The sequence below is a fragment of the Trypanosoma grayi genome (assembly GCF_000691245.1).
Source record: "Trypanosoma grayi strain ANR4 Tgr_87_V1, whole genome shotgun sequence".
NCBI classification, from domain to species: domain Eukaryota; phylum Euglenozoa; class Kinetoplastea; order Trypanosomatida; family Trypanosomatidae; genus Trypanosoma; species Trypanosoma grayi.
In genome coordinates, this window is record NW_008825706.1 from 9,662 (window position 1) to 35,185 (window position 25,524).

The 25,524-nt window shown below is 55.5% G+C and overlaps 7 protein-coding genes across 7 annotated transcripts; all 7 read right to left on the minus strand.

Moving 5' to 3' along the window:
* Positions 1 to 52: 52 nt before the first annotated feature.
* DQ04_00871060 (putative dynein heavy chain) lies at positions 53 to 13,972 on the minus strand (the record flags this gene model as incomplete). Its single annotated transcript, XM_009309843.1, has 1 exon — positions 53 to 13,972. The coding sequence occupies one exon, from the start codon at positions 13,970 to 13,972 to the stop codon at positions 53 to 55; it is 13,920 nt and encodes a 4,639-aa protein (XP_009308118.1).
* A 544-nt stretch (positions 13,973 to 14,516) lies between these two features.
* DQ04_00871070 (calmodulin) lies at positions 14,517 to 18,425 on the minus strand (the record flags this gene model as incomplete). The annotated part of the gene is made up of 1 exon (XM_009309844.1): positions 14,517 to 18,425. The coding sequence occupies one exon, from the start codon at positions 18,423 to 18,425 to the stop codon at positions 14,517 to 14,519; it is 3,909 nt and encodes a 1,302-aa protein (XP_009308119.1).
* A 586-nt stretch (positions 18,426 to 19,011) lies between these two features.
* On the minus strand, positions 19,012 to 20,355 carry DQ04_00871080 (gamma-tubulin; the record flags this gene model as incomplete). The annotated part of the gene is made up of 1 exon (XM_009309845.1): positions 19,012 to 20,355. One exon carries the CDS (start codon positions 20,353 to 20,355, stop codon positions 19,012 to 19,014), a length of 1,344 nt encoding a protein of 447 aa, XP_009308120.1.
* Positions 20,356 to 20,686: 331 nt separating this feature from the next.
* DQ04_00871090 (hypothetical protein) lies at positions 20,687 to 21,754 on the minus strand (the record flags this gene model as incomplete). Its single annotated transcript, XM_009309846.1, has 1 exon — positions 20,687 to 21,754. One exon carries the CDS (start codon positions 21,752 to 21,754, stop codon positions 20,687 to 20,689), a length of 1,068 nt encoding a protein of 355 aa, XP_009308121.1.
* Positions 21,755 to 21,959: 205 nt separating this feature from the next.
* DQ04_00871100 (hypothetical protein) lies at positions 21,960 to 22,883 on the minus strand (the record flags this gene model as incomplete). The annotated part of the gene is made up of 1 exon (XM_009309847.1): positions 21,960 to 22,883. The coding sequence occupies one exon, from the start codon at positions 22,881 to 22,883 to the stop codon at positions 21,960 to 21,962; it is 924 nt and encodes a 307-aa protein (XP_009308122.1).
* A 203-nt stretch (positions 22,884 to 23,086) lies between these two features.
* Positions 23,087 to 23,809, minus strand: DQ04_00871110 (putative ankyrin repeat protein; the record flags this gene model as incomplete). The annotated part of the gene is made up of 1 exon (XM_009309848.1): positions 23,087 to 23,809. The coding sequence occupies one exon, from the start codon at positions 23,807 to 23,809 to the stop codon at positions 23,087 to 23,089; it is 723 nt and encodes a 240-aa protein (XP_009308123.1).
* Positions 23,810 to 24,097: 288 nt separating this feature from the next.
* Positions 24,098 to 25,405, minus strand: DQ04_00871120 (hypothetical protein; the record flags this gene model as incomplete). Its single annotated transcript, XM_009309849.1, has 1 exon — positions 24,098 to 25,405. One exon carries the CDS (start codon positions 25,403 to 25,405, stop codon positions 24,098 to 24,100), a length of 1,308 nt encoding a protein of 435 aa, XP_009308124.1.
* Between the last annotated feature and the right edge of the window lie 119 nt (positions 25,406 to 25,524).

Genomic DNA, 25,524 nt, shown 5'->3' on the forward strand with positions numbered 1-25,524 from the left:
TTTTTTTTTTTTTGATGCGCCCCTGCGTGCATGTGTGCGGCGGGTGTGTCTTCTAATCCGTAGAGCCGAGCAGGGAGACACCACGCATGCGCCAATACGCGTCATCCTCTGCGACAGGGAGGTTGACGTCAAAGATCCAATGCAGATCTGACCGCGTCGGGTACTTGTACACAGGGCAGCGGTAGTACTCCTGCTTCTTCTGCTTCTCCTTCAACTGCCCTGGCTTCACGGGCGCGTTGTGGTAGGTCGGTGGGGCGTCCTTGTTGTATGCAGAGATGAGCAGCATCGGCAACTCGCGGAAAAGGTCACCGGGCGGGGGGTCCTTGAGCCGCTTGTTCGCCTTGTCCCACATGGCGCTCTCGAGGAAGAGGCCGTAGATGACGACCTCGCCGCGCTCGGTCTTGAGGTCCTCTGCCTTCGGCTCCTGGTTGGGGCGGTACTCGGCGGAGCGCACCTCCGTGCGGGTTTCCACCTTGTCCAGCGCCCACGGGATTGGTTCGTTGGCGTGGCTACGTGTGATCTCCTGCCGCACCGACGTGAGGAAGCCCTGCGGGTTGAAGAAGCCGGGCAACCAGTACACCGGCGGGCGGCCGTTGCGCGCCCAGCTGTCGAGCTGCTCGTAGCGGCGCAGCACCTCCGCGAACCACAGCGAGATGTTCGGCGACGGCCAGCCCACCGCCACCCACGACGGTGGCACACGTGCGGCGTACAAATAGTCCAGCGCGTCCTGCAGTGCCGGTGTGAGGATGATGGTGCCAGCCACCGCCAACTTCAGGTTCGTGCACGTCTGTCGAATCACACGGATGGTGACGCTCAGGCGGTCAATCTCCTGCCCAGCGAAAATGGAAAGCGGCTGCCGGTCACTGAGGTACTGCTTGCGGTCAACCGTCCAGTGCTCTGGCAGCTGCCGCAGGAAGCCGTCCGCCATCCCGAGCACCTTCTCCTCGCGCGTTACGCCGCCCTGCACCACCGCGTCGCGGGGCTGAATATCGAGAATTGTTGTGAGGGCCTCCTGCGCCTGCCGCGTGCGGTACGTGATATCGGCGTTGGAGTGCATCTGGAAGACCTCTGTCGTGTCCACATCAGGATACGTCTCACGAATAAACTCGCGGTGCTTGTTGATGTCGTCAAACGATGGGATGGCATAGCCAGGGGCAAACTCCATTGCATCTCCACCGCTACCACACCCCACAGTGCCATTATTGCTATTGCTGTTCGTGTTGGCCTTGCCATCGGCATTCGGCTTCATGTCACGAACCTTATCAGGGTTGGTGATGCGCAAATCGTAGAGGAACTCCGTAATAGCCTTGAAAAGTGCGCGGTCATTGTTGTCCGTGATACGGCCACCGTACTGAATGTCAGACACCATGTAGCACACTGTATCACGATTCACTGGGTTCTTGAGCGCCTCGCCAATGGTGGTCATGTGGTTGATGAGGAACTGCACCGAGGCGGTCCAGTCACCTTGGTTAAATTCGTACGGCACACTGAAGCCAATAGGTCCAAACTTACGCCGCTCTACCACAACGGAATGGAGGAAGCACTGCGTGAAAAGCATCGGCCGCCACTCGGGGCGACGGAACATCTCCAGGTAGTCCTGTGACATCCACGAGTATGTGCGGACGAGGCCTGCCTTGATGCCCTGCGGGGGCTCGTTGGTCAGCTTGATCGACATCTGCAGCAGCCCAATCGGGAATGAGGTGTGCGGCTCCGACGTCACCCACAGCCGCGCCTCCTCGTGGATCTCCGGCTTCTTTTCACCCGGCAACAGCTGCTGCCGAAGCTTCTCCTCCAGCTGTAGCAGAAACGGCAGGCCAAGGTGGCAGTTCTGCAGCAAAGCCCAGTCACCATTATTCCACGCGCTGCACACAATGTTCATTGCAGCCTCTTCCTGTCCCTGACCCATGGAAATGGGGAATATCTTTTTCTTGAGCGACTTTGCCGCCGCCTCAATAAGAGTCGTTGGGTCAGAGCCCTGCGACAACAAGAACACAATGGGTGTAATTCCGTTTGTCTCTTCCACCACGTCTTGCAGTTCCAGCTGCTGCGGCTCCGCGAATTCCTTGCCGAGTGTGCGTGCCACGTAGATGTTGGCGGCAAGCATGGCACGGTCCTCGCGCAGCGCACGCACAATGAGGAGTCGATCAAAGGTGTCGAGCTTCTCGTTAATGTCAGGCACAGGGATGCTCTCAATAGAGTCGGAGTCGATGTACTGCCGCCACACCTGCTCGTTGCGCATGATGAGGTCGGGTACCTGCTTGAAAGAGCGTGGCACCTGCTCCGAGAGGGCGAGAATGCTCGCCCACATCTTATCCTTCATCCACGCGAAGGGCTTCGAGCGGTCCACCTGCATCGCGCCACCGCCCTTCAGGAAGACGTCAAAGGCCGTGGAATCCAACTGCCCCGCCTTCATCTGTATCTTGCATGCCATCAGCAACACGAAGAGCAGCTTGTGTTTCGAGAAGAGCATGCGGATGATGTACTTGAAGACGGCCATGCTGAGGTACTCGATGATGCACTGGATGCGCCGCGTCGTGACGGGGTGGTGCTCGGAGCGCTGGATCGAGCTGTCAAAGATGCCGTCGAACTGCATCAGCGAGGTCTGGTACATGTGACTCACCAGCGACATCTCCACCACGAGGAAGTACAGCACCGCGCCACGTGTCGCGACGGGGCGGTACTCTTCGCACGCGCCGGCGATACGCTTCTTTGTCTCGAGCGCTGTTGCGAGCTTCTCTGCAATCTCCGCCGATGCGTCTTTTGTCTCCTGGAGGGTTTGAATGAGTGCCACATCGTCGATGAGGTTGCCCTGCGATTCGCTCAGCTGCTTCAGCAGCCTGTCCTCAAGGTTCTTGCGACGCTTTTCGTTGCTGTTGATGTCCTCTGAGAGCTTGGCACTCTCCTCGTTGAGCTCTGCCTTCTCGCGGCCAATAACGTGCGACAACAGCTGCTGCTCCAGGCCCTCCATCGTCACGGTGAAATCAATCACGAGTGCCTTGGCGAACATCTCCGGTGTGAAGCTCGGGTTTGGTAATTTTGTGGTGAGGAAGAAGGTGAACTTGTCGTTGTAGCTCATCTCCTCACCGTTAATGCGGATGAATTGCGTCTTACCGCTGCGCGCCACCTGCTTTTCCAGCACCGGGTCAATCATCGGGTCAATGTCCTCTGGCACATTCTCCACAAGGAGCGGGCGGCCCGTGTCAAGCTGCTCCTGCAGGTTCATGAGGAACGTGCGGTCGTTCATTTGGCACAGCTTGCTCTGCATGCGCTCGGTGCGCTTGCGGATCCAGTTCAGCGCCTGCCCCTGCGGGTCGATCATGAGCGGGAACTTCGCACTCGTTGTGATCATAATGGCGTTCTGCACGGAGTGGTCATCAGCCGGCAGTCCCTCGAGCTGCCAGTCCGCAATGGTCGTCTCGTCGACGAGGAACTTCACGACGTTGATGTCGGACGTCACCGGTATCTTCAGCTCCTTGCACTTGGTGTAGAAGTTCTTGTACAGCAGCTGGTGGCGGAACTCCGAGTTGAATGGGCCGCAGTACGAGATGAAGGCGCAGCTCAGCGCCACGTCGCCAATGAGGCGCTCAATGAGCGACTTGAAGTCGTTGCTCTGCTGCGTCCACCGCTCACGCTCGCCGGAGAGGGCGTCGATGAGGCCGTTGGCGCTGTCCATGCGCTGCTTGGTGCGCGCTGCGTCATCTTCAAGCGCCTGCTTCTTTGCGTTCTCCTCCGCAAACTGCTGGTTGTAGCGGTCGACCTCCGCCGAGACCCGCGCGAGCTCCTCCTCTTGCTCCTCCTTCTTCTTGTTCGCCACGCGCAGCTTGATGGTCGCAATGCGCAGCTTCTCTCGCTTCGGCGCCACGATCTTCGCGATGTTGATGTACTTGTACATGCTCCGCACCCACGTGCAGAGACCGGCAATGTTACCAGACGCCTTGCGCGCCCGCTCCAGTGTGAAGTCCTCCATCCAGAGATACGGCAGCAGCAACTCGCATGTCTCTTCGTTAATGTAGTCCTTCTGGTTCTCGCCGAAGGAGCGCAGCGTGTCGAGGGTGCCCGAGTCGGAGGCAAGCTGGCGGCCGCTGAACTCCCAAGAGTCGGTGATCCACAAACTCCCCTTCACCTCCTCTGCGCCAGGCGGCTGCAGAGGGCGGTGCAGCAGCACCGAGACGGCGTCGAAAATACGCTTAATGAGTGCGGGTGGGTTCGCCAGCTTCTTCAGCGTCGTGAAGTCGTTCGCGGTAATGGAATTGAGGGACTCAATGGCCTCCAGCAGCGCCGGTTCGGCCGCCTCAAGGTCCTTCTTCGCCTCGGCCTCACCCTCCGCCACAATTGCGGCATCACGCGCGACACTCTCCTTCACCACCTCCACCTCTACCCGCTTCTTCTCCGCTTCCGCGGTGCGAATCTCAATCTCCTTCACCAGCGCGTCCGTCTCCTTGCGCTTGTTCTGCAACAGCACTTCCTTCTCTTGCAGCTGCGTTCGCATCACCCGTACATCCTCGCCCGCTTGGTGCAGCTTCTGCAGACCCTTGTTGATCTTGCTCGCGTCCTCGTTGAGCTCGTCAAACTTCTTCTTGTACACATTCGTGTAGGATTCAATGAAGCCGAGGTATGACTTGGGTGTGCTGTAGACAGAGCGGCGGTAGCGTGTGAGGTATTCCTCCGACTTCTCCAGCATCAGTGAGTGAATCTCCGCCATGAGCTCCACCAGCGCCTTCTTGTTCTTCTCCTCCGTCGCCATCTCAAAGGATTTAAGGGTACGCGAAGAAACATCGAGCAGCGCCTGCTTGGGCCACGGGAAGAACCAGTTGATCATACAGGAGGAGACGAGCGCCGGGAACTTGCGCGCGCGTGTGCGGAACTTATCGCCGACGGGCGAGAAGCACAGTACGAAGTGCAGCCGCTCACGCACACGGTTGATGAAATACTTCCACAGCGACTCGTTCATGTCATCGAACTTCACAAACGGGTCCTTCTTCATGACAGGGCGAATGTCGTTGATGGCGGAGTCGCGCTGATCCGAGGCAAAGAGGCCAGCAATTTCACCATTCGACAAGAAGGAATTGATGTACTCTAGGAAGATTTCTTGCTTGATGTCGTTGTCGGTGAAGAGCATCGTGACGGGGCGGCGTGTGGCGGATACAATGTACTGCTCGCGAATCGCATCGAAGAGCTGATTCACACCAAAGCCCTTGGACAGCACCAGCGTGGCGTACTCCTGGCTGTTCACATACGCAGCGAGGCGCGTGAGCGACTGCTTGCCGCTGCCACCAACGCCCACCAGAAGCAGGTTACCGCGCGGCATCGACAGCACACGCGAAATACGGGAAACGTTCTTCACGGCGGCCTCAAACAGCACAAGCTTCAGACGCTTGGCGCGGCTCTGCTCGTCGTGCGCCTTCATGGCACGCAGCAGACGGTCCTGCAGCACGTCCACCGACGCCGCCGGCTCGTAGATGCGTGGGGCCGGCTCCGCGATCTCGCCCGTCTCCGGGTCGTAGATGGGATCGCGCAGGTAGTTCGCCATGTAGATGGGGTCCTGCACCTGGTCAATCACCTCACGGTACGGCGTCGGCGTGAGGTGCTGCGTGACGCACTCCTGCAGGTGCTCGTCGAACCAGCGCTTGTCAGTCACACTGTTGAGTTTGTCGCTGAAGACGCGAGAGCACTCGTGTTTCCACACCCGCACGAGTGTTGTGGCGTCCGTGACGGTCTCCCACGGCTTGCTGGTCGAGCGTTTCTCCGGCCGATCAGGGTCGTAGAACATGCCGGCCATCATGACACCTTGCGTGATGCGTGAGAGGTCGCGCAGGTTGAAGAAGTAGTGGAACTTATCGGGCGTCGGCAACATCCGCTTGGCAATGGCGCGCCAGAAATCGATGGACATCTGCGTCAACAACTTTGCAATGTCTTGCACTCCACGCGAGTAGTTGTCGTTGCAGAAGCGTCCCTCAAAGATGACGCCAAAGATCTGCTGCACAGAGCTCTCCTCCGGCAGCGGCACATTGAACACGGAGAAGTGTCGTTTGAGGCGATTAGGGATGTCGTTCTTACCACCGGACGGGTGAGACATGGCGGCCATGTAGACAAGCCCGCGCAGCTCCTTGCGCCGTCCAGCAAGGCCGAGGTCGTACACCATGTTCGACTCCACCACCTGCCGCACAATCTCGTTGGTGATCTGGTCGCCCCACTCGTTGATCTCTGGCATGTTGATGTCATCAATGAACACCGTCAGTTGGTCGCAGTTCTTGGGGCCAAAGGTAGAACCCATGCGTTTTTCTGTCATGTCATCAAGGGCGTTGTAGAAGTTCTGAGGCGTCGTCATGGATGAGAAATTCAGCTTGCGGAAGTTGGATGTCTCCGACTCTGCCTTGATTTTCAGTAACAGCTTCTCCATTGTAACCGTCTTGGCTGTACCGCTCACACCAATCAGCAGGGTTGGCCGCTTCTGGATGAAGTTGCAGTTCGCCAAGAAGTGCAACCGCACGGAGTCAGCCGTGGGGATGAAGAGCGTCGCGAAGTCCAGCTTGTCATCGCCTGGGTACTTCCACTTCTCGAGGAACAACGACCAGTGCTCCCACTGGCCCGTCTTGCAGTTGAGCGAAAAGTCAAACACGAGCCCGTCAGAGGTGGGCGGCAGGCCGTCGTAGTACTGGCGCACGAACGCGTCAAACTTTGTGCGGTCCTTCGTCTCCAGCATACCGCCAAAGGCCCACGAGAGACTGAACCAGTAGATCTGAAGCGCCAGTGCATCGCTCACCGCGACGCCGTCACCCACCTCTTCACCTAGAGCCACCGCCAGGTGGAACGCGTTGATGACGAGGTGCGCCACCGACGTCTTCATGATAATGGAGCAGTCCTTCTCGTAGAACTCCGCGACCCGCATCGTCAGGCACGCTTCTCCCGCCTCGCCCTCACGCGGGAGGAAGAGACCTAGCAGTTTCTCCACAAGCAATGGGTTGCAGGTCTTGAGGACGTCGGAGGGAAGAATCGTGCCATCCGCACTCGTCGTGGCGCGCAGCCGCGACTCCAGCACCGGCCTCCAACCAAGAATGACGTCGGAGATGAAAATGATACCGGCACGCGACACAGTAGCAGGCGAGGCATTCGCCAAATTCTCCACCTCAAAGCAGCACTTCATGGTGTCCGTCATTTGAATACGGTCACCGTTCGCCAGCGTCAGCAGCTTGTTGTCATCGAGCACGGTATTCAGGTTCTCAATCCAAATTGCGTCGACGGGTCCATCGCAGATAATCCAGATGTTGCGTTTCTTCGCATTTCGTACGGCTGTACGCCAGAGTGACGAGAACACACCATCGTGCCAGTCACCTGAGACGTCAATGCGACCAAACATCTGTGGTGCTGTAATGGCCTTGGGATTCATGCGCAACTGCTGGTGCGGCACTGTGGTGCGGCTCAGCGTCTCTGTCATAACTTCGTAGCACCGTGTCTTACCACACATGGCGGGTCCGACGACCATGATACCGTGGCGCACCAGCTTCGTCTCGTACAACTGCAGCACCTTGCTCACCCACGGTGTCCAGAACTGCAGACCCTTCTCCTGGACAACCTTGGCGAGCTCGCCCTCAATCTCGGGGTGGGAACCCTTCACGAACTGCCGCCCAGGGAACATATCGCGCAGCAGCGAATCAAAGAGGTCAATGTCCTCGAATACCAGCTTAGACAAGTTCATATCACGCAGTGTCCGCATGAACAGATCCTCCTCATCCTTACCAGGGTTGCGGCGCAGCACCGCACCGGCGGTACGCAGCACGGAGAGAATGTTACGGAGACCAAAGTCATAGTGACGCTGTTTCGACAGCTGCTCCTCACATAACTTGTACAGAGTAAAGAACTTTTTGCTGAGCAGGTCATCGAGGCTGTAGCCCTGCGACGCGAGCTTCACCTTCATGATGGTTTGCCTGTCGGGAATCATCATGGTCACACCACGGAAGAGAATCTTAAGGTTCTCCGGCAGTTCCTGACGCCCGGCGTAACCAGGGTTCATTGTGATAAAGAAGCCAACACCCGGCATGAGGTCCGTCACCTGTCCGTCGATGAAGATGAACTTCTCCTTGTGCTGCTTCAGCGCCTGAAGCACGCAGCTCACCTGTTGCGCCACCACGGAAAGTACAGGGAGGTCGATACGGTTGAACTCGTCGAAGCAGCCCCACGCGTTAGCCTGCGAGAGACCACGAATGATCTTCCCCATTGCATGGCGATCCAGCTGATCGGAGCAGTTGAACACGACGCAGAACTTACCGTACGTACGCGCGAGATCCTTCGTCGTCTCAGTCTTGCCTGTACCAGCAGGGCCGGCAGGTGCACCACCCATGTACATCGCCAGCGCCTGTGACAAGGTGATGTAGCAGCGATCCGTCAGCGGCGTAATGACGAGACGTTCCTTAACACCAAGGTACTCGTTGCAGTACTCCGTATCGGAGTCAGCGATAGAGATGATGGTGAGATCACGCTCTGGCTTGTAGTAGAAGCGTGCCTGTTTGAGCCAGTCAAAGTGGGTGATGTCCTTTATGGAGGCCTTTTGCAGATCCATGAACACCTCCTGTTGATGCACCTGAATTGTGATAAGAGTCTCAACGTTGGTGCGCATGCGCTTCGGCCGCCGCTCGAGGTCCGGCGAAGTGGTCATGTTGACAAGATAGTTCTTCATAGAGTCACACTTAGCGCGTGAGGTGGCCGACTCCCTGCCACGTGCTCGCATAATGCCCTTCGTGATGCACTCCGTCACATCCGCAGTCCAGAAGAACTGCAGCATCAGCAGCGACACCTGGGCGGGGTAGCGCTCGATGATAGTGCCGAGGTAGTTGGTGTTGCCGAGCAGCGTGCTGAGCTCCGTCACACTTCCCTTGACCACCTCACGCACCGTGTCGGTCATGCCTGCGCAGAGGCGGTTGAGCCAGTCCTCGACGTTGCCAACGCAGTGCGTCGGCTCGCGCATCATAAGTGACTCGCCTTCGCCGGAAATCATTTCCACAATTTGGAAGTACGGCTGCGCCCCCGCCTCCTTCGGCTTCACGCGCTCGAAGCGCACCGATGAGAGGCCGTCAAAGATGGAGGCCAAGTGCGGCTGAATCGACTGCGGGTCACTCGCCTGCGACAGGATCTCCAGCAGCACCGTGTCGGACACAAAGTAGAAGCGCGGGAACAGGTTTCGCTTCTGCTCAAGGTAGAGCGAAAGCTTGCGCTGGCACTCGTCGAGCTGCTCCTTCAGATTTGGCAGGTTTTGCAGCAGCTCATTCTCGTAGCAAAACTCCAGAACATTGGGGGACTCATTCGCCTTGTTCATAATCTTCTGCCACGCCTTGTCGATCATGGCGAAGCGCTTCGCCTCCTGCGGCAACTGCTTCATGATATCACCACCCGCAAACACCGCCTCAAGATACTGCCACGTGAACTGCACCTCCACCCACAGCGTGATCACCTCGCTGACGCGCACCAGCTTCTGCAGGAAGCTCTGAATTGTGTCCCGCATAAAGGCGCAGTAACGCGATGACAACATGGAGTTGATGGCAAGCGATGACTCGTCTAGTGCCTCACGCTTTGTGGAGGTGTCATCACCCTTAAGGATAATAGGGCCGCGATGCTTGAACTCGGAGAATTTGAGCTCCTGATCTTTCCACAGCGCCTCTTGGGCGCGGAACTTCGTCTCTACCTCCGCCTCTCGCACGGAGGAGCTCGCAATATCAATGACCTCGTCTACTACACGCAGTAGGTCCGCGTCCACGAGGTTCTGCAGCTTAAAGAGGTCCGCATCAGTGCGCCACGTGTGCCCCGTCACGCGCATGATTTCCTGCCAGTGCCGCTCCACCACTGCCGGGTTCTTCAGTTCCTGAATCACCGGCTGCAGCTCCATAAAGTCGTCGAGTATCTTCTTCAGCTCCACGTACGCGTCCCAGTCACGCAGAGATTTGGGCAGCCGCTTACACTGGCTCACAAACACACTCACCTCCTCCGCAATGGCATCGAAGTCTAGCTCACACCACAAAATATCATTGTATCCATCTACCTTCTGCAACACATTAATGTAGAGCGTGTAGAGCTTATCTAACAGCTCAAGCTCCTTCTTCGTCTTTACCAGCTCCGGGTACTTGTGCTGCGGCAGCCCAAACAGCTCCTCGCCAGCCATGAGCGTTATCCACTTGCGGTACTTGTCGTCGAACTGCCGCTGGTACCGCTTGAGTCGCTCCATTGCCTCCTGTGGTTTCAGCCCATCCACCATCGGTCCGTGCACGTCGTAGTCGTTGCGGAACGCAATCACCTCAGCACCAAACTTCTGTACCTCTTGCGTAAGACCCTTCTTGAAGGTGTGCTGCATGTGATTGATCTCATCAGAGCGGCGTTCCGCCAGTGCGTGGAGCTTGCGCCACTTGAAGCGTATGTCTTCCACGCGGTCAATTTCTTCCTTAAATATCTGCACATTGAACCTTTGCAGCAGTGCGTAGGCCTGCTGGACGGGGTAGAACTGGAATTCCACGACTGACTCACGCTCACGGATCTCCTGCAGGGTACCCATCAGCACACGCAGATCCTCCAGCTTCTCCTGGTCTGGGATCGGCATCGACAGCTGGTGCGCCTCCTCATCCATCTTGTGCGTGAGTGTGTCGAGGTCAAGTTGTGCCTTGGCGTGCAGCTTGTTTGCGAAGAGTTCCTTCCACTCCGCCACCTTGCGCAGGAGGTCCGTCTTGAGCGGTTTGTTCTGTAGCGCGAGGCTGCCAATATTAAACACCGGCGTGAGCCCCTCCACCTCCTCCTGCAGCGCGACGTACTCGCGCAGCTGATGCTCGTAGTCGTCCAGCGTTGGCCCCGTGCTGAGGAATGACTCATATGACACGTTCTTGTCAGACTTCCACAGGTGCTCGTACTTGCGGAAGTGACTGAGGTACTCCATCACCTGATTCTTGAGGCCGTGGATGCCACCGGTAAGAAGCAGCACAACCTTCACCACCTCCTTGTTCTTCGCAATCTCCTCAAAAAAGGAAAGCGCATCGTCGCCAAGGCCGCTCCATAGCGTCATGTACTTGCTGCAGGACAGCACCGCCGTCGCGCACTGGTTGATCGCCTTCTGCACTTCATCCAGCGAGGGGCTCAGGAAAACATACGGCTCCACGTTGATGAGCTGCACGTCTACGTCGAAGAACGGCTTCTCCACGAAGAGAAACGACACGCGGTTGCGTGTGCCAACGCGCTTCTTGAGCAGATTCAGCGACCGCGTCGTGCTGGTGAGGATAGCTTTGAACATGAGGCGGTTGAAGTGCCCTTTCAGCGTGGCGATGCGCTCCCGTGCGGCATCGTCGAGTGTGGCGGCGTCGTACGTGAGACCCTGGCTGCTGAGAATGCATGCCACCACGTCCTCCACAGCGTTCTCCACCTCGCGGTTTTTCACGTCCATCACCTCACACTGCTGCCGGATGTGTTTCTCCTGCACCTGCACGAACTGATCGAGTGAGAAGTGGTCCTCAAAGATGTTCACGAGGAGTGTGGAGGAAACGAGCTTCAGGTTAACCTGAATACGGTGATGGATGATGTCGTTCACCTTCGCCACGGTGGTGTCGAGCTCCTGAATGGCCTTGTGCACCCGCTCGAGGTATGCGTCGACGTTCATCGACGTCCATGTAAGTGTCGTCTCGCCGGGGAGAAAAACGGCATCAACGGCATCGAGGTTTGGCTGCAAAAGGGCGCGCGTGATGCCGACAATTTTGCTGCGTGAACCGCCCGGGCGGCCAACCACCCGCTCGTACTCCTTCACGAGGTGCGAAAGCTCGTTGTAAAACGTCTTAAGCCGCTGTTCCTGCATCAGCACCATCTTGGCAGACATGGGCACGTCAATGTCACCCAACAGCATAAGCGCCCGCGTCTCCTTAATCAACTGGATGATCTCCACATCAAAGTTCACGAGCAGCCGCCCCTCGTGCCGCACAAGCAGCGTTGCATTGAGGCCTGCTTTGCTTGACTCAATCGATCGCTTCCACGCGTCCACCCAAATCGCCTCGAACTCAATCAGCGCGACCGACACCTTGTTGTAGGTACGAATCACCTTTTTGCTGTCCTTTGTATTCGCCATGATGGTGCGGTTCGTTTTGAATCTATCCATGGGCGACTTGATGTGGCGCAGCAGCTGCCTCGCCCAGTTGATAGCACCCGCGACCGGCGTCATGTTGCGCGCGACCGGCGGGTCGGTCTTGTAGCGCTCATACGTCTTCTGGTCGTTCTCGAGCTCCATGCCGTAGCTGTGGAAGATAACGAGGTACTTGGACTCCAGGTCCGCCGCGAAGGCCTCGTTCTTGAGGATGCGTTGGTACTTGGCGAGCAGCTGCAGCGCATTGTCGGTGGAAGTGATGTTCTCGAAGGAGGAGTTGATCGCCACCTGCATCGATGTCTCCAACTCGGCGATGCGAGTTTCGAATATTTTGAACTCCACATCGAACTTGTTGTTGTCGTGGATGTCGAGAATGTCGGTGGTCTTGCCGCGCAGGTGGCCCAAGTACTCCTCAAAGCGTGGAATAAGGCCCTCCATCTGATCAATGTGGTACGCCTTGAGCTCCATGAACTGCTCCACCGTGCTGAACACGCTGATGAGTTTGTCCACGCGCTTCGTGAAGAGGTTGAAGTGACCCATGAACTTCAACTCATCAAAGTCAAACTGCTTGCCGTCCTTGTGAGCGAGCATCTCCTGCGCCTTCTTGTACTCTTCGGTGTAGGCCTTGTTGCAGTCCGCGCTCAGTTGCAGCTGCCGCAGAAGCTCCTTAAGGGTGTCGGGATTCTGCCCATTCTCCCAAATGCGGCCGCGCACCCCGGAGGGATTGATGGCTGCCTTGCACGACAGCACAATCGCGTTGGTCACCTTGAAGAAGAGCGCCGTCATGCGCTCCCGCCCAGAGTAGTAGCGTGCAATCGTGTACATCATGCGGATGTTCGCGATGAGCGCAGGAAGGATGCTAATAATTTGTGCAATGTCAGAGGAGTATAATACATCAAAGTACTTGTCGAGGGAGCGCAGGTACTTCACGTTTTCGCGCGCCTCCGCGAGCGCGTCGGTGAGAGCCGCGTCCAACTCGCACCAGCGGGGCAGCAGCGGGCTCTTCACCTCGCGCAGGTACTGCACCGCCCGCGGCGCCTCCACGCCCTCCAGCTGTTCCTCCACGAGGTGCAGCTTCGCGAGGCGGTTCTTCCAAAGATGAATCTCCGTCTTTGGCCCCGCCTTCTCATCGCTCAGCTCGTTGTCGTAGTTGGGCGACTGCTGCACCACGTCGTGCACGACGCGGATCCACCCCTCCACAGTCGTCGTAAGGCTGTGCACGACAACTGGGTCATTGATGCCGCCTCGCTTGTTCACTCCGCCGCTCTGCAGCAGCCGCCAAGTCTCGGCGTCAACCGGCTCCAGCTCGCAACTCTCGCCTTGCAGCTGCTGCAGCTCCGAAACGCGATCGGCGTATCGGAGGAGGTGCACGATAAACTGGTTGCGCTCCGCCAGCGTGTTCTTGCCCCACTTGCCGAGTCTATTGAAGATCGGGGTGTACACCTCCATCAGGAGATGCTCATAGCTCTGCAGTATGTTAGCGTCGAACGAGCCCATGACGAGATCCTGCACGGCCTGCGACGCATCGCGTGAGCTGATCGACCTGCCATCGTCGGCGCGGATGAGGTAGACGCAGCGCTTCGTCAGACACGGAATCTTATCCTTCAGCATGTTCATTACGCGTAGCACGTCATCTGAGCCCTCCGCCAAGTCGGGGTCCGGCTGGTACGTGAAGAGCAGCGTTGTGGCGCCGGTGCCCTCCAGCATCTCGTGCACCATCATGAAGTTGCGTGAGCCGTCAGTGAAGTTCTGGTCCAGCTGCTGCGTCAGGCGGTCGGACACCTCGGGGTCGCCGCAGGAGAAGAAATCCTTCACGCGGGCGAAGACATACGAGTGGCGCGTGTCGGTGCGCACACCGCGGTGGCTCTCCATTGCCTGTTGTTGTTGTTGTTGTTGCTGACGTCGAAAACAATGAATGACACACACCTATCGCACAATCCGCAACACGACCGATCCTACACGAATTTAATAAACAAAAAAAAGATGAGTGGGAGTTGTGTATTTCTAGTGGGTGCCCCTCCGCTCAAAAATCTTCTGGACATATGGAATCGCACGAGAAGACACAAAGCAAAGTAAACAAACAAACAAACACAGAGGCAATCAAGGAAGAAAACAGAGTGAGCAAAAAGAACCGAAATGAGAGAAGTTGACCACAAGTCGGGTGACAATTTGGCACATATGCCTGCAGACATGACACAACAATACGCAGGTACACACAGAGAGAGCGAAGCATATAAATATATATATATATATATATGCAAACAGGCTGAAGCCGCAGCTGCCATGAGAGTGGTAGTGGTGGCAAGAGAAGCGTTAGTTGCCCGCCCAAGGACAGTCTCTCGCTTGCGCCGGCAGCTGCGGCAAATGTACACAGATCCACTACACAGATACACATTGTCTTCATCTTTCTCTCTCTCTATAACCGTAGTTCTTCCAACAGGTAACGGTAGTCGCACAGAACGCCGTGAAGGACTTGGGGTATTCCGTGCACACGCCGCCGCGCCGCCTCCTCCTCGTGGGACTCCGCTGGCGGCGCCACCGCACCACCACCGTCTGCAGCAGCAGCAGCAGCAATCATCTCCCGCTCAAAGGGGGAACGGCAGAGGCGCACACACCTGTCCACCACCCAGGTGGGTATGGGGCGCTGTGCACCGCGGAACAGTTTCGCCAGGCACTCCCGCAGTACCCTCTCCTCCACGTAACCGGTGCGGATGTCGTCGTGGGCGAAGAAGGCATTGCGCAGGTGATGGTAGTCGCCATTACAACCATTCAGAAGCTCCTCCCGCAGGAGTCGGTTCATCTTCAAACGCCCCTTCCGCACACGATCCTCCAGGGTCGACTGCTCCACAGGCACGGCAGCACTCCTTGAGGACGACATCGGCACCGGCACCGGCGCAATGGTAGGCCGCGGAGACTCCGGCGAGACATTCCCCGCACTGTACACGTCGTTGACATCGTTGTTGTTATCGTCATTGTCATCGGGCGTTTCCTCGTGGAGGTGCACGTAGCTCTCCTGCACCACGAGATCCCCCACGAGTGAAACATAATGGCAGCAGCTGCGGTTGTCGCCCATTGCCAGCCCAGCCCGTACCAACTCGCCGATTTCGCTCTCCGTCAAGTCCGGCGCAACTGCATAGAGAGCACGACCAAGATCTTTGGGTGAAACAAACCCGTCATGTGCACGGTCGTAGTTGCTGCAGAGTGACAGCAGCTGCGAGCACTTACCATAGAGCTTCGCTGATATCTGACGTGAGATTGGCGTGGGCACCGAGCTACCGCCATCACGCCTCTCATTCACACTCGAAAGAGGCGGCGGACGTGGCGGCATCCCTGGCGGAGGCAGTCTTTGCTGGTGCGCAGAGGCGCCTGCACTCAGACCACTGTCAACACCATCAGCAGCAGCAGCATCCGACGCCTCTTCAGAGGCTGAGCATACCGCGCGCCCACCAGCAGCTGCTCCGCCAGGAACGAGTGAAACACGCACAACACTCGGCCCCGCCGCTTCTGTTCCTCGCAAATGCGCCGAGGCAGTTCTGCTCTCCGCATTGCTGGTGCGGTAGTGCTGCGCCAGTGTCGCTGCGTCGTGGGTGGGAGGCGACAGCGGCCGCAAACTACGGATGCTGCTGTGCCGAACCTCTCGTTTGTGCCCAGCGCTTCCAATACTGCCCCTTCTGTTTAGCGTGGAGTCATTGGAAGCGGTCTCGGCGTTGGCCACGGGGCTGTGCTTACGAATAATTGCGCTGACTCTACCCGTTGACGATGATGCTGGGGAAGCGGCTGCACGCCTAGGCGGGTGATACGTGAGCTTCTTCCCACGCTCGTGTGCACGTGATGAGGCGGTGGGCCGCAGAAGCCGCGCCACTGCATCACCACCACCGCCGCTGCTGCTGCTATTGCTTCCGCCACCGCCACCAGTCGGCGGGGCGTCAGCGCATGGAGAGGGGGGAGCAGTCATCGCTTCGTGATCATACACACTGGTACTCTGATGGGGCGTAGTTTGCAGCCTCCCAGCGCGCTGCCGCATCGTACTCGGCGGCGGTGGTAGTGACCTCTCGCCGCGATTACTGTGATGCACGTCGGTGGGAAAAGTACTCTGTCGCTCGCCTCGCTCACCGCTCGTTTCATCCATGAGACTGGAGTACTTCTCCTGAAACTCTTTCTCCAGGCGCCGGAGGAATTCTTCTTCCTCCACACGCTGTTTCTGTCGTGCAAGCATCTCCCTCCGGAGGGAGTCGTAGTTGTTCGACGCCCGACCTGTCGCACTACTCAGCTCACTCGATTCGGTTACAGGAATCGCTGCTGCCATCCTGGAGCTACTCATTGGCTGCATGGTACTACAATTAACTCTGCCAGATGTGTATGGTGGTGGGACACTCAATTCGATGTCCTGCTGAAGCCCGCGTGCTGTCGGCACATCGTAAGGATGAGGGCTTTGTGATCTAAAACCTATCGGTACATCCTGCTCAGCGATTTTCGATGAAACTGATTCTGTCCCATTCGCGGCCTCGCCGAAACGAGACGGTGGTGGCAACAGGGTTTTGCCTGTCGGCGTTGTGTGGAGTGACTTTGGTCTGCTCATCTCCGGTGAGGGGGAGACAGACACAGTCGATGCAGACCCAAATTGTGTGTTCACCGTTGCTGCTGCTGCTGCTGCTGCTCCCGCCGTGGTGCGCCCTTGTGGCGTCTCAGTGAGCCCCAACTCCGCCAAGTGGCTCACAGCCACGCTAGTGTGCACACTTGGCGGGGGGCTGAAGCTATTCACATTCAGGTGCGCTACCGACTGCTGGTGCTGCTGCTGCTGCTGCACAGGGCTGCGCAGTATGGGGTCCTGCAGCGCCGCACCTTGGCTGTTCCCGCCGCCATGCTGACGCCTCACCGCCGTCGCGTCGAGCCGACAGTCCACAGGGCTCGGCACTAGCAGCAGCGGCGGTGGCGGCGGCGACGGAGACGACGCACTTTCCGAGAACCAAAGCGACGTGCGTCGGATGCGCTCAATCAAACTCGAACGCATACGCGACACCAGCATGCAGAAATCCACAGAGCCGAGTATGCGGTCAGTGCCACATCCACTATCGTCAACACCCCCAGTGACGGGGTCTCTCACGTCGGATACGTCCAAATCTAGAGAATCTGCGAGTGCCTCCATCTCGATCAGAGATACATCGATGCCGCGACGCTGGAAGGCATTCCACACCTCTCGCAGCGTAACAATACCGTCTTGATCGTGATCGATCACGCGGAAGACTTCACGAAGGGAAAATAGTTCGCCCCGACCCGATATCCCCGCGGTACTGGAGGCGCCGTGACTCCCTCTCGATGTGTTGTGCTGCAGTGTTGCGTCCGCAGGATAAGCACCTCGAGCGAAAGATGCATCACCATGATCTCTCGCCCCTACGCGTGTCGTCGTGTTCGTTGATGCAATTGAGGTCTCCCCACCCCTGGTGCGCCTTGAGCCCCTACTGTTGGCGTCACTTTCCTGTCTATGTGGTAGGCGGAAGAATTCTTTCTCCCTTCGTTTCGAAGATTCTTCCCGCAGTATGGCCTCCTCCCTCAATGTTTCTGACCTGTCCGGAGTAGGGCTCCCCGAAAAGGCGCGCAGCTTCGCCTGCTGCACCATTCTCTCCACTGAAGAGTTGCGCTGCACCGGGGAGGCGGCGCGCTCCGCAGCACGCTCCACAAAGCTTGTGGCTCTCATCTCAGTACCAGACTCTCGCGGGGCTCTATGTTGCTGCCTACTCTCAGCCACAGTGGACTTCCCGCCTCGAGGCAGGGCAAAGCGATGGCTTGCACCATTACTCTGCGATGTGTCAACGGTGGATTGCTGGCGTAAGCTAAGCACAGTTCCTGTGGAGTAAAATGTATCACGCCCACCACCACCACCTCTGTTATGGGCGGCCGCACTACGGCACGAGCGGTCACTTGCCGAATTGTCTCTCCGCAAGGATACGGTGTTTCTGAGAGGCGGCTGCCAGGCCTCACGCCTTTGAGGCTGCGCCACTTCCTCCGCGGCCTCATCTTCATTCTCGTCGGAGAGGGGCGAAACGGAGCGAGGCCCTGCACTGCTGTCACTTCGCGCTAAGGGCGACGCCATGGTGCCGTCAGCGAGGCGCCTCATACTGTCCAACAGGTCAACGTAGCGCACCACCGCTCGGCCACTGACGCCGAACTGCTCGATGAGCGCCTCCGCCTGCTCTGCTGAGCCGCCGCTGCGCCGCAGTATTCTCGCAAAGGCGGAGGATGTCACGAGACCAGACCGGTCCTTGTCTGCGGCCCGCAGGTCCAGCTCTAACTGCCCAATGGAATCCGCCAGCTCCTGCTGAAGCATCGCGGCATACAAGAGATAAATACAAGGCAAAAAAAAAAACTACAATTGGGTGGCCAGCGAAGCAAAGAAGGGTAGCTGGTGCGGATGGGGATTTGCTGGTTCCTCCGAGCCTTCTGCTGGGCACAAGAAGGATAAAGAAAAGGGAGAAAACGGAACGAAAAGAAGTGACGAGATAAAAACACCCAACACACCACACCGTATGCAGCGGCAAGACCTCAGAGTCATGCACGACCGTCCACCGTGTGGCTCGCATTAAAGGACAGCACAGCGCTGGTGCCTCTGTGTGTGTACGTGTGCTTGTGCTTCTGTGCTTTTTTCCTGCTTCTTTGCGGGACGTGTGCATGCTGCAGCGCAAACAAAGAAGGCAGCAACAACAACAACAACAAAGAGAAAGAAGACCTCCAACAGAGTCATCATTTCAGTTGTATTCCTTTTTTTCTATAGAGCCAGCTTTGCAGCGGAAATGATGATGATGATGATGATGATGATAATAATAAAAATAATAAAACCAACAACAACAAAGCATCACCTCTACGCCCCTGTGCACCCAAGCCATCCTTTTCGGCACAGAGCTCCACATATTCCTTTAAAAGTTGCGGATGTAGTCGGAGCTCTCACAGGCCTTGTACTCGCTCACCAAGCTCTCTACAACCTCCCTAGAATGCTTAAACTCCTCGAGGTTCTCCTTCATTGGACCATATCGCTTGTACTGCTCCAGGAAGACGCCGCGGTTAAACAGCAAATCAAACTGCTTAAGCGTTCGCTGGAAGAGGGAGTTGATACTTGTGTGGTTCGCCATCACGAGCCCACTCACACGGTGTCGCGTGTCCACGTAGGGTGATTTCTTGGACAGGATCACCTGTATCGACGCGGGACCCCATGGAATAAAGTTGGGCGAGCGCTCACGAATGCGCTCCAGTGAGCGGTGCACCTGCGCCGGGTCGACATCGCCCTGAATGAGGTTCAACAAAGAGATGTAGCACCCGCTCTTCATGGACGTCGACACCATCATGTTCTTTGGCATCAAAAGCCGCCGCATCACATCATGCACAGATGTTTTCTGTACAGATGACTGAATGTTAGATGTATCTAGTGTCGTGGGCGTGTAGCCGGTACAAATAAAATGGCAACGCGGTGTGGGAATCAGTGACGCCAGCATACTCATGAGGTCATTGTTCATGTATCCAGGATAGCGCAGCGTCGCTGTTGAGGCCGCCATGACGGTGCTCACTAACCCATTCATTTGCTCCACAGTGGGGGAGGAGATGTGCAAGTTGTCTGTCGCGATGCGGTTCAGGGCAGTGTTGTCCAGCACAACGACGCAGTCGGCATGCAGCGTTAGACGCTTGATAGCTAGAAGGCTGTTGTATGGCTGCACAATGACATCGCTGTCACCCCCACGAGATTGATTTGGGAAAACGCTATAGGTCTGAATCAGTTTTTTGGGGAACCGATCGTTGAGGTGCTCGAGGAGATAACTCCCCGTACCGCTGCCTGTGCCACCGGCGATGCTGTGCGTCAGCACAAACCCCTCAAGGCTATCGCTATTTTCCGCCTCACGCTCAATCATGTCAAAGAGTGTCTCCTGCACGGTGTCGCCAAGCTCATACCCGTGCGCCCAGTTGTTCCCCGCACCGCCCCCCTCCGCGTGGACGTACACATTCTCCGGGTTGAAGAGGCGCTGCATGCTCCCACGCTGGATGGCGTTAATCACACGCGGCTCCAAGTCGATGAGCAGCGCGCGGGGGATGTAGTGATCGTCGTCCGCCTGGTAGAAGAATACGTCCTTTCGGTCATCACCGCCACTCGCAAACGGCTCCACGATGCCGTCGTGACGGATGCCGTGCTCGGCGCAGAGCAACCGCCAGAACTCGGAGCCGACCTGATTGCCGCATTGGCCTGCCTGCAGCGTGATGATCTCCCGCGGCATTTCTTATGCTTCACGCAACCACGCACTCTCTTTCCTTCTTCTCTCTCTCTGTGTCTCTTTCGCTCTCACGCAAAACAACAAAAATAATTTAATTCTTTCTCCACTGTTAGAGGACAGCAAGGGAAAACTTGTGCCTGACGTAGTGGGTTCAAACCGTCTGTTGGTTGTGGCTCTTCACAACCCTTCCGAGGCGCTGAAAAAAGACGACGAAGAAGGAAAGGTAAACTGACACGGCGTCATATTTGTTTAGAACCAGAAAAAAAAGGAGGGGCAAGTGCTCGAACGAGCTCTGCAATCCTCTTCACACACGACACGTGGCAACAAGGGACAGCTACAGGTAGACGAATGGCCTGCCATGCTTCTCCTTCGTGGCCTCTAGCCGCTCCGACCATTCTTCCTTCAAAACATGCAAATACTCAATGTCGCCATCCTCGTTGAATTTTGCCATAAGACGTCGGGCTTCCAGTCGATCCTTTCGAACCATCCCCTGCGCACCATCGAGCATCGCTATTTGTTCCATACACGACGCAATATCTGCAATAAGGCGAGTGGCGACGAGCTGCACCTCCGTGTGAACACTCGCTCGGTTTCCATCCTGGCGAAACAAACTGGTCTTGTGCCTCGCCGCAACTCGTCTTCGTGCCGTGCCATCTGAGGAGCCATTCTCACCCAAGGAACAATTCGCGCTGGTTTCATGTAAGGCAAACCGCTCTGCATCCACCACGGCAAAGTCTTCCTCAATTTGAGAAAGGGTCAGTTCGCGAATCATGCNGAGCACCGACCCCCATGCCTCCACGGCATTTGGCGACAGAGAAGAATGTGAGACTGTACTGACTCTCTGTCTACTCTGGCTCTGCCTCGCACACACCCGCTCCAACACGGTTAGACGCAAGTTATCTTTTACACCTTCCCAAGTGTCATCAGGAATGAGGATTCCTGCAGCAACTGCATTTTTTGAGCCTTCTTTATTCTCCAGACCAACCCCAACTGTGAGGCCGGCTACACAGCGTAAAAGTGGAAGCAACTTCCCCATTGCCCCTCGGCTTGCACTTGGTTTTTCTGGAACGGAAGCCGTGTACGCGCGAAGGAGGTCACGAATCCCCTGTCGTGCTTTATTAAGCTCAGCCCCCCCACCACCCTTAAAGCATAGCAAAGAGTGCTCAGCGTCCTGCTTAAATCCTATTGATACCATCCAGTTGACGAAGCAAAACAACTGAAACGCTGGAGCAATGTAGCGTGTCCACGACACTGACGTCATATTAATTCGTTTGTACTTTTCCTCCGAAGGGTAGTTGACAATATTAGCAAACACTGTATTCAGAACTTCAAGGGCCTTTCTGCGGCACTCCACCGAGGCACTACGATGCATGAGACGAAGAAGAGTTAAAATGTTTTCCATAACGTTGACATGTTTTTGTTTTTACCTGCTGGATAGAAATTTAAACCTTCGCCGCTAATCGAAAAAAAAGGAAAGAAAAGAGAAAACAAAGCCCCCCCCCCTTAAATAAAAAAAATGACTCCCACGCAAGTCGAAAGTGGAGGACAGCCAACGTCCCTGAAAGGCGCAACAGGAAATAGAATGAGCACACCCAAGCGGCACAGAGCTACACATCCTCCTTTTTAACATCCTCGCCCTTGATGCCGGTAGCCATCCCCCCCTCCAGCTTGCGGCGTACCTCTGCTATTCGTGTTGTGAGAAACTGATATGGATCCGCGCACTCCTTTCTGAGTTTGCCGCTGCTCAGTGCGTACCGCGAAAAGGTATGCTTTTCATCAGGCCCCAGAATGGAGGACGAGTCTACAGGATCAACTGACAGCTTCTGGGGCTCACTGCTCGACCGCCCACCGACGTGTACCCATCGAACAAATGAAAAAGACACAACTTCGGCATTTTGAACTTCACCAGACGTCGCCAAGGCATTTCGTTTCTTTGAGGTGAGTTCATCTTCGTCTGTCTTTCCACGTTTTCGACGAATCGGTCTTTTCATACCTAACGTCCCCTCACGCTCATAAAAGCCGTACATGTACACTTTATCCTCGCAAAGGCGCACAAGTGTGTCGACGAGACTGTCCTCAGCCTTCTCGTGCGCCGAGCTCGAAGACGAAAGACGATTCAATAACAAGGAACGCATGGATTGTAGCTGTTCAACCCTCGAAGGGGAAAACATGGCTATATCGTCTGGCGTGTCAACGAAATTCATAGAAGTAACAACTTGCAGCGGCACCAAGGCATCTTCATTCTCTCGTTTGGGAAACGGGGCGTCACCGTCCTCTCCGACCCGCCCCGCAGTGGAACAAAAGCCCGTGGCCTCAACCGATGGACACGTCTCGAGTTTTACAGCACCTTCCTCGTGGAATGCAACGGGAGAATCCCTCTTGACCCACTGAGGAGGAACAGCGTCCAACTTCAATGGCGTTACTTTCCCCACGAAGAGATACGAAATATCGGCACTGAAGTCTAGTTTTGTGCCTACGACGACATCATTCTCACGTATAGCACCACCCGAAATGTCCTCACTTGGATTCATTCGAAGCGGCCCATAAATACTAAAGTAAATATCTGACGAAGCTGCCACACCACAAAAAAAAGGCACATCAAGAAGAAGATAAGAAGGTTTAAAAGAGAAACTCGCAAAACGTCTCAATTAATTTAGGAGAGAAAAAAAAAAAAGATCCATTTGGGTACGACAACACATTCAAAATACATTGCGGACACCTATACACCAAACATTCAAGAAAGCGCCACTAGAGACTGGGGAAGCCAATCACGACAGAGAAGAATATTCAAGTCCTTTCGTATTTCGAGCTGCCGCACTGTCTGCGCCTTCTCACAATTGTCCTCAGCTCCCCGTCGCGTAACCTCAAGCAACTGATCAGTCTCATCATCGGCCTTTGACAAAAAAAGTGTAATAACTGCCTTATGCCCAAAATATGCAGCAAGGTCCATTGCAGTATTTCCATCAGAGTCTTTCAGGCGAATATCGGCGCCAGCCTTCGAAAATAGAAAATCAGCCATGCTAGTATCCCCCCGCATGGCAGCGAACATCAAAGGCGTGCGACCAGAGTAGGAATGAGGCAAGTCTACCAGAGCTTTAACCCCAGGTCTGAAGCTAGGCCCGGCTGTACGCGAAGGGGCTAACTTTCCCGTCTCTGCACGCACACCAACATAACCAACTGAATGAAAAAGCAGTATTTCCATCATTTTGGCATCAGCACACCATGCAGCGTAATGAAGCACATTGAAATAAAACATATCACGTGGATACAAAGAGGCACCACGGTTGAGCAGCAACTCGGCAATGTTATGTTTCTGAAGACATACTGCCCACATCAGCAAAGTCATGCGCCTATCTGTGTCCACATAATTGACATTTTGTGGAGTTAAAAGTTTTTCCAGTAACGCAATATCACCATTTACCACAGCTGAATGAAGTCCCTCAAGTACACTAGACATGACCCTTGACTAATTATACTACTATGTATTTACATAAATAAATAAAAAAAAACAAGGCGCAAGGAAGAAGACAACAAAGAAAAAAAAATCGCAAGGATCCAATTAAAGTTTTCAGCTTCCACAACGCGCAAGTCAGACCTCAAGACAAAAATAATACCAAATATAAGTTCTAGTGTGAAGATAAACAACCAAAAATATATATATATATATATATTACTTCGCATCCCTCTAAAGAGAAGAAAAAAAATAAAATAAAATAAAACAGTCTATGAATAATAGAGCAAGCGTTTATTTTTCTGCAAATAGCTGCTGCGAAACGGAATCTACGACCGGATGCTCAATTTTCCCGTGTTCTATGACTGATGCGTGGCTCACACCACGTCTTTCTGACGACGTTCCTGGGTTGTCCATTTTCATTCCGGAACCACGGTGGAAACAAGGCGTTGTAGCGTTGGGAAAAAGGCTTCGCTGCAAGCTTTCTCCACCCCCAAGTTTCTTTTCCTTTCCACTGCCCTGAAGAAGAGTAACCCGGCGAGGGGCGGTAGCAGGCGTGCACATCTTCGCCAAACCAGATGATGCGGGGGACACATGCGTAGGTAGGCCAACGCACGATGGGGGTGCAAAAATGCAATCCCATTCTTGCGAAATCGGCTGCAAATTCATGCCAGTAGTCGAGTGAAGTGGCCGGTGGGAGCATGTAAAGGGAGTACCACTTTTGGGATCATGCTGCAAAAAGGGTGAAACAGCACACCTTGGTATGCTTTCACCGGGATGGGCCTGAAAACCACTGCAAGGCATTGACAAAATTTGAGCAGCACTGGGCGACTTACCCACTTGAGCAGGCGTGGAAATACTATAATCGAGCCTCTGGGGTGTTTCACTATGTGAAGGCCCTTCAGGTTTGTCAGGCGTAGAGACCAGCTGATTGTGTGCGGACGGTGCAACATATATCTTGATACCTGCGTCCAGCGGGGAAACATCATTTCCTTTAATGAGTGAAGACGCCGACGGCGGCACAACGTTGCTTACCGGCTCGTAACAGTCCTCACTTCGCAAGATGATTTTCAAACTTTCCTCTACAGGAAGCTTCGTAGGAACGTAGGACGAGTTGCGCGCATTTCGTATTTTCTCTCCGGACAGCTGCAGTCGTTTCTCCTTTGACTCGTTTAAAAAAGTTGGACTCACCCACTGAAGTCGCTGCTTCTCCACCACACCATCAAGTGTTTTAATGCCTTCATCTTCACCATCAATATACACACAGTCAAACATGTGCAGTGCTCGGCGCCACTTGCGCAATGACACATCCCAGGAACGCTTGCTGCCTTTATTTAGATCAGGCGGTGAAAGCGGTAGGATTCCTCCACCTTTCAACAGAGGGTCGTGTTGTACCAATTTTATCATGTTGCGGTACCCCTCGGTAGCGTAACCGTACGAAACTTGCTTCTCTCGTTGTGAGATGCGTCGTTCTTGGTCGGGAGAATATCCACAAGGCCGCCGGCCGCATGACCTCGCATCATTTGTTTTTATGTTGGAATGGCCATACTCAACATGCCCACTCCTTTCAGCGTCTAGTGTGGGCCTGAAGGGCGTTTGCATGCTAAAAGCAGAACTTATGGCTTCGATGGTGAGCCGAAATTATGGGCGGCCTAATTCTATTCCCTTTTTAATTCACAGTGAGCGCAAAAACAACAGAATTCAAAACAGAGACGAAAAAA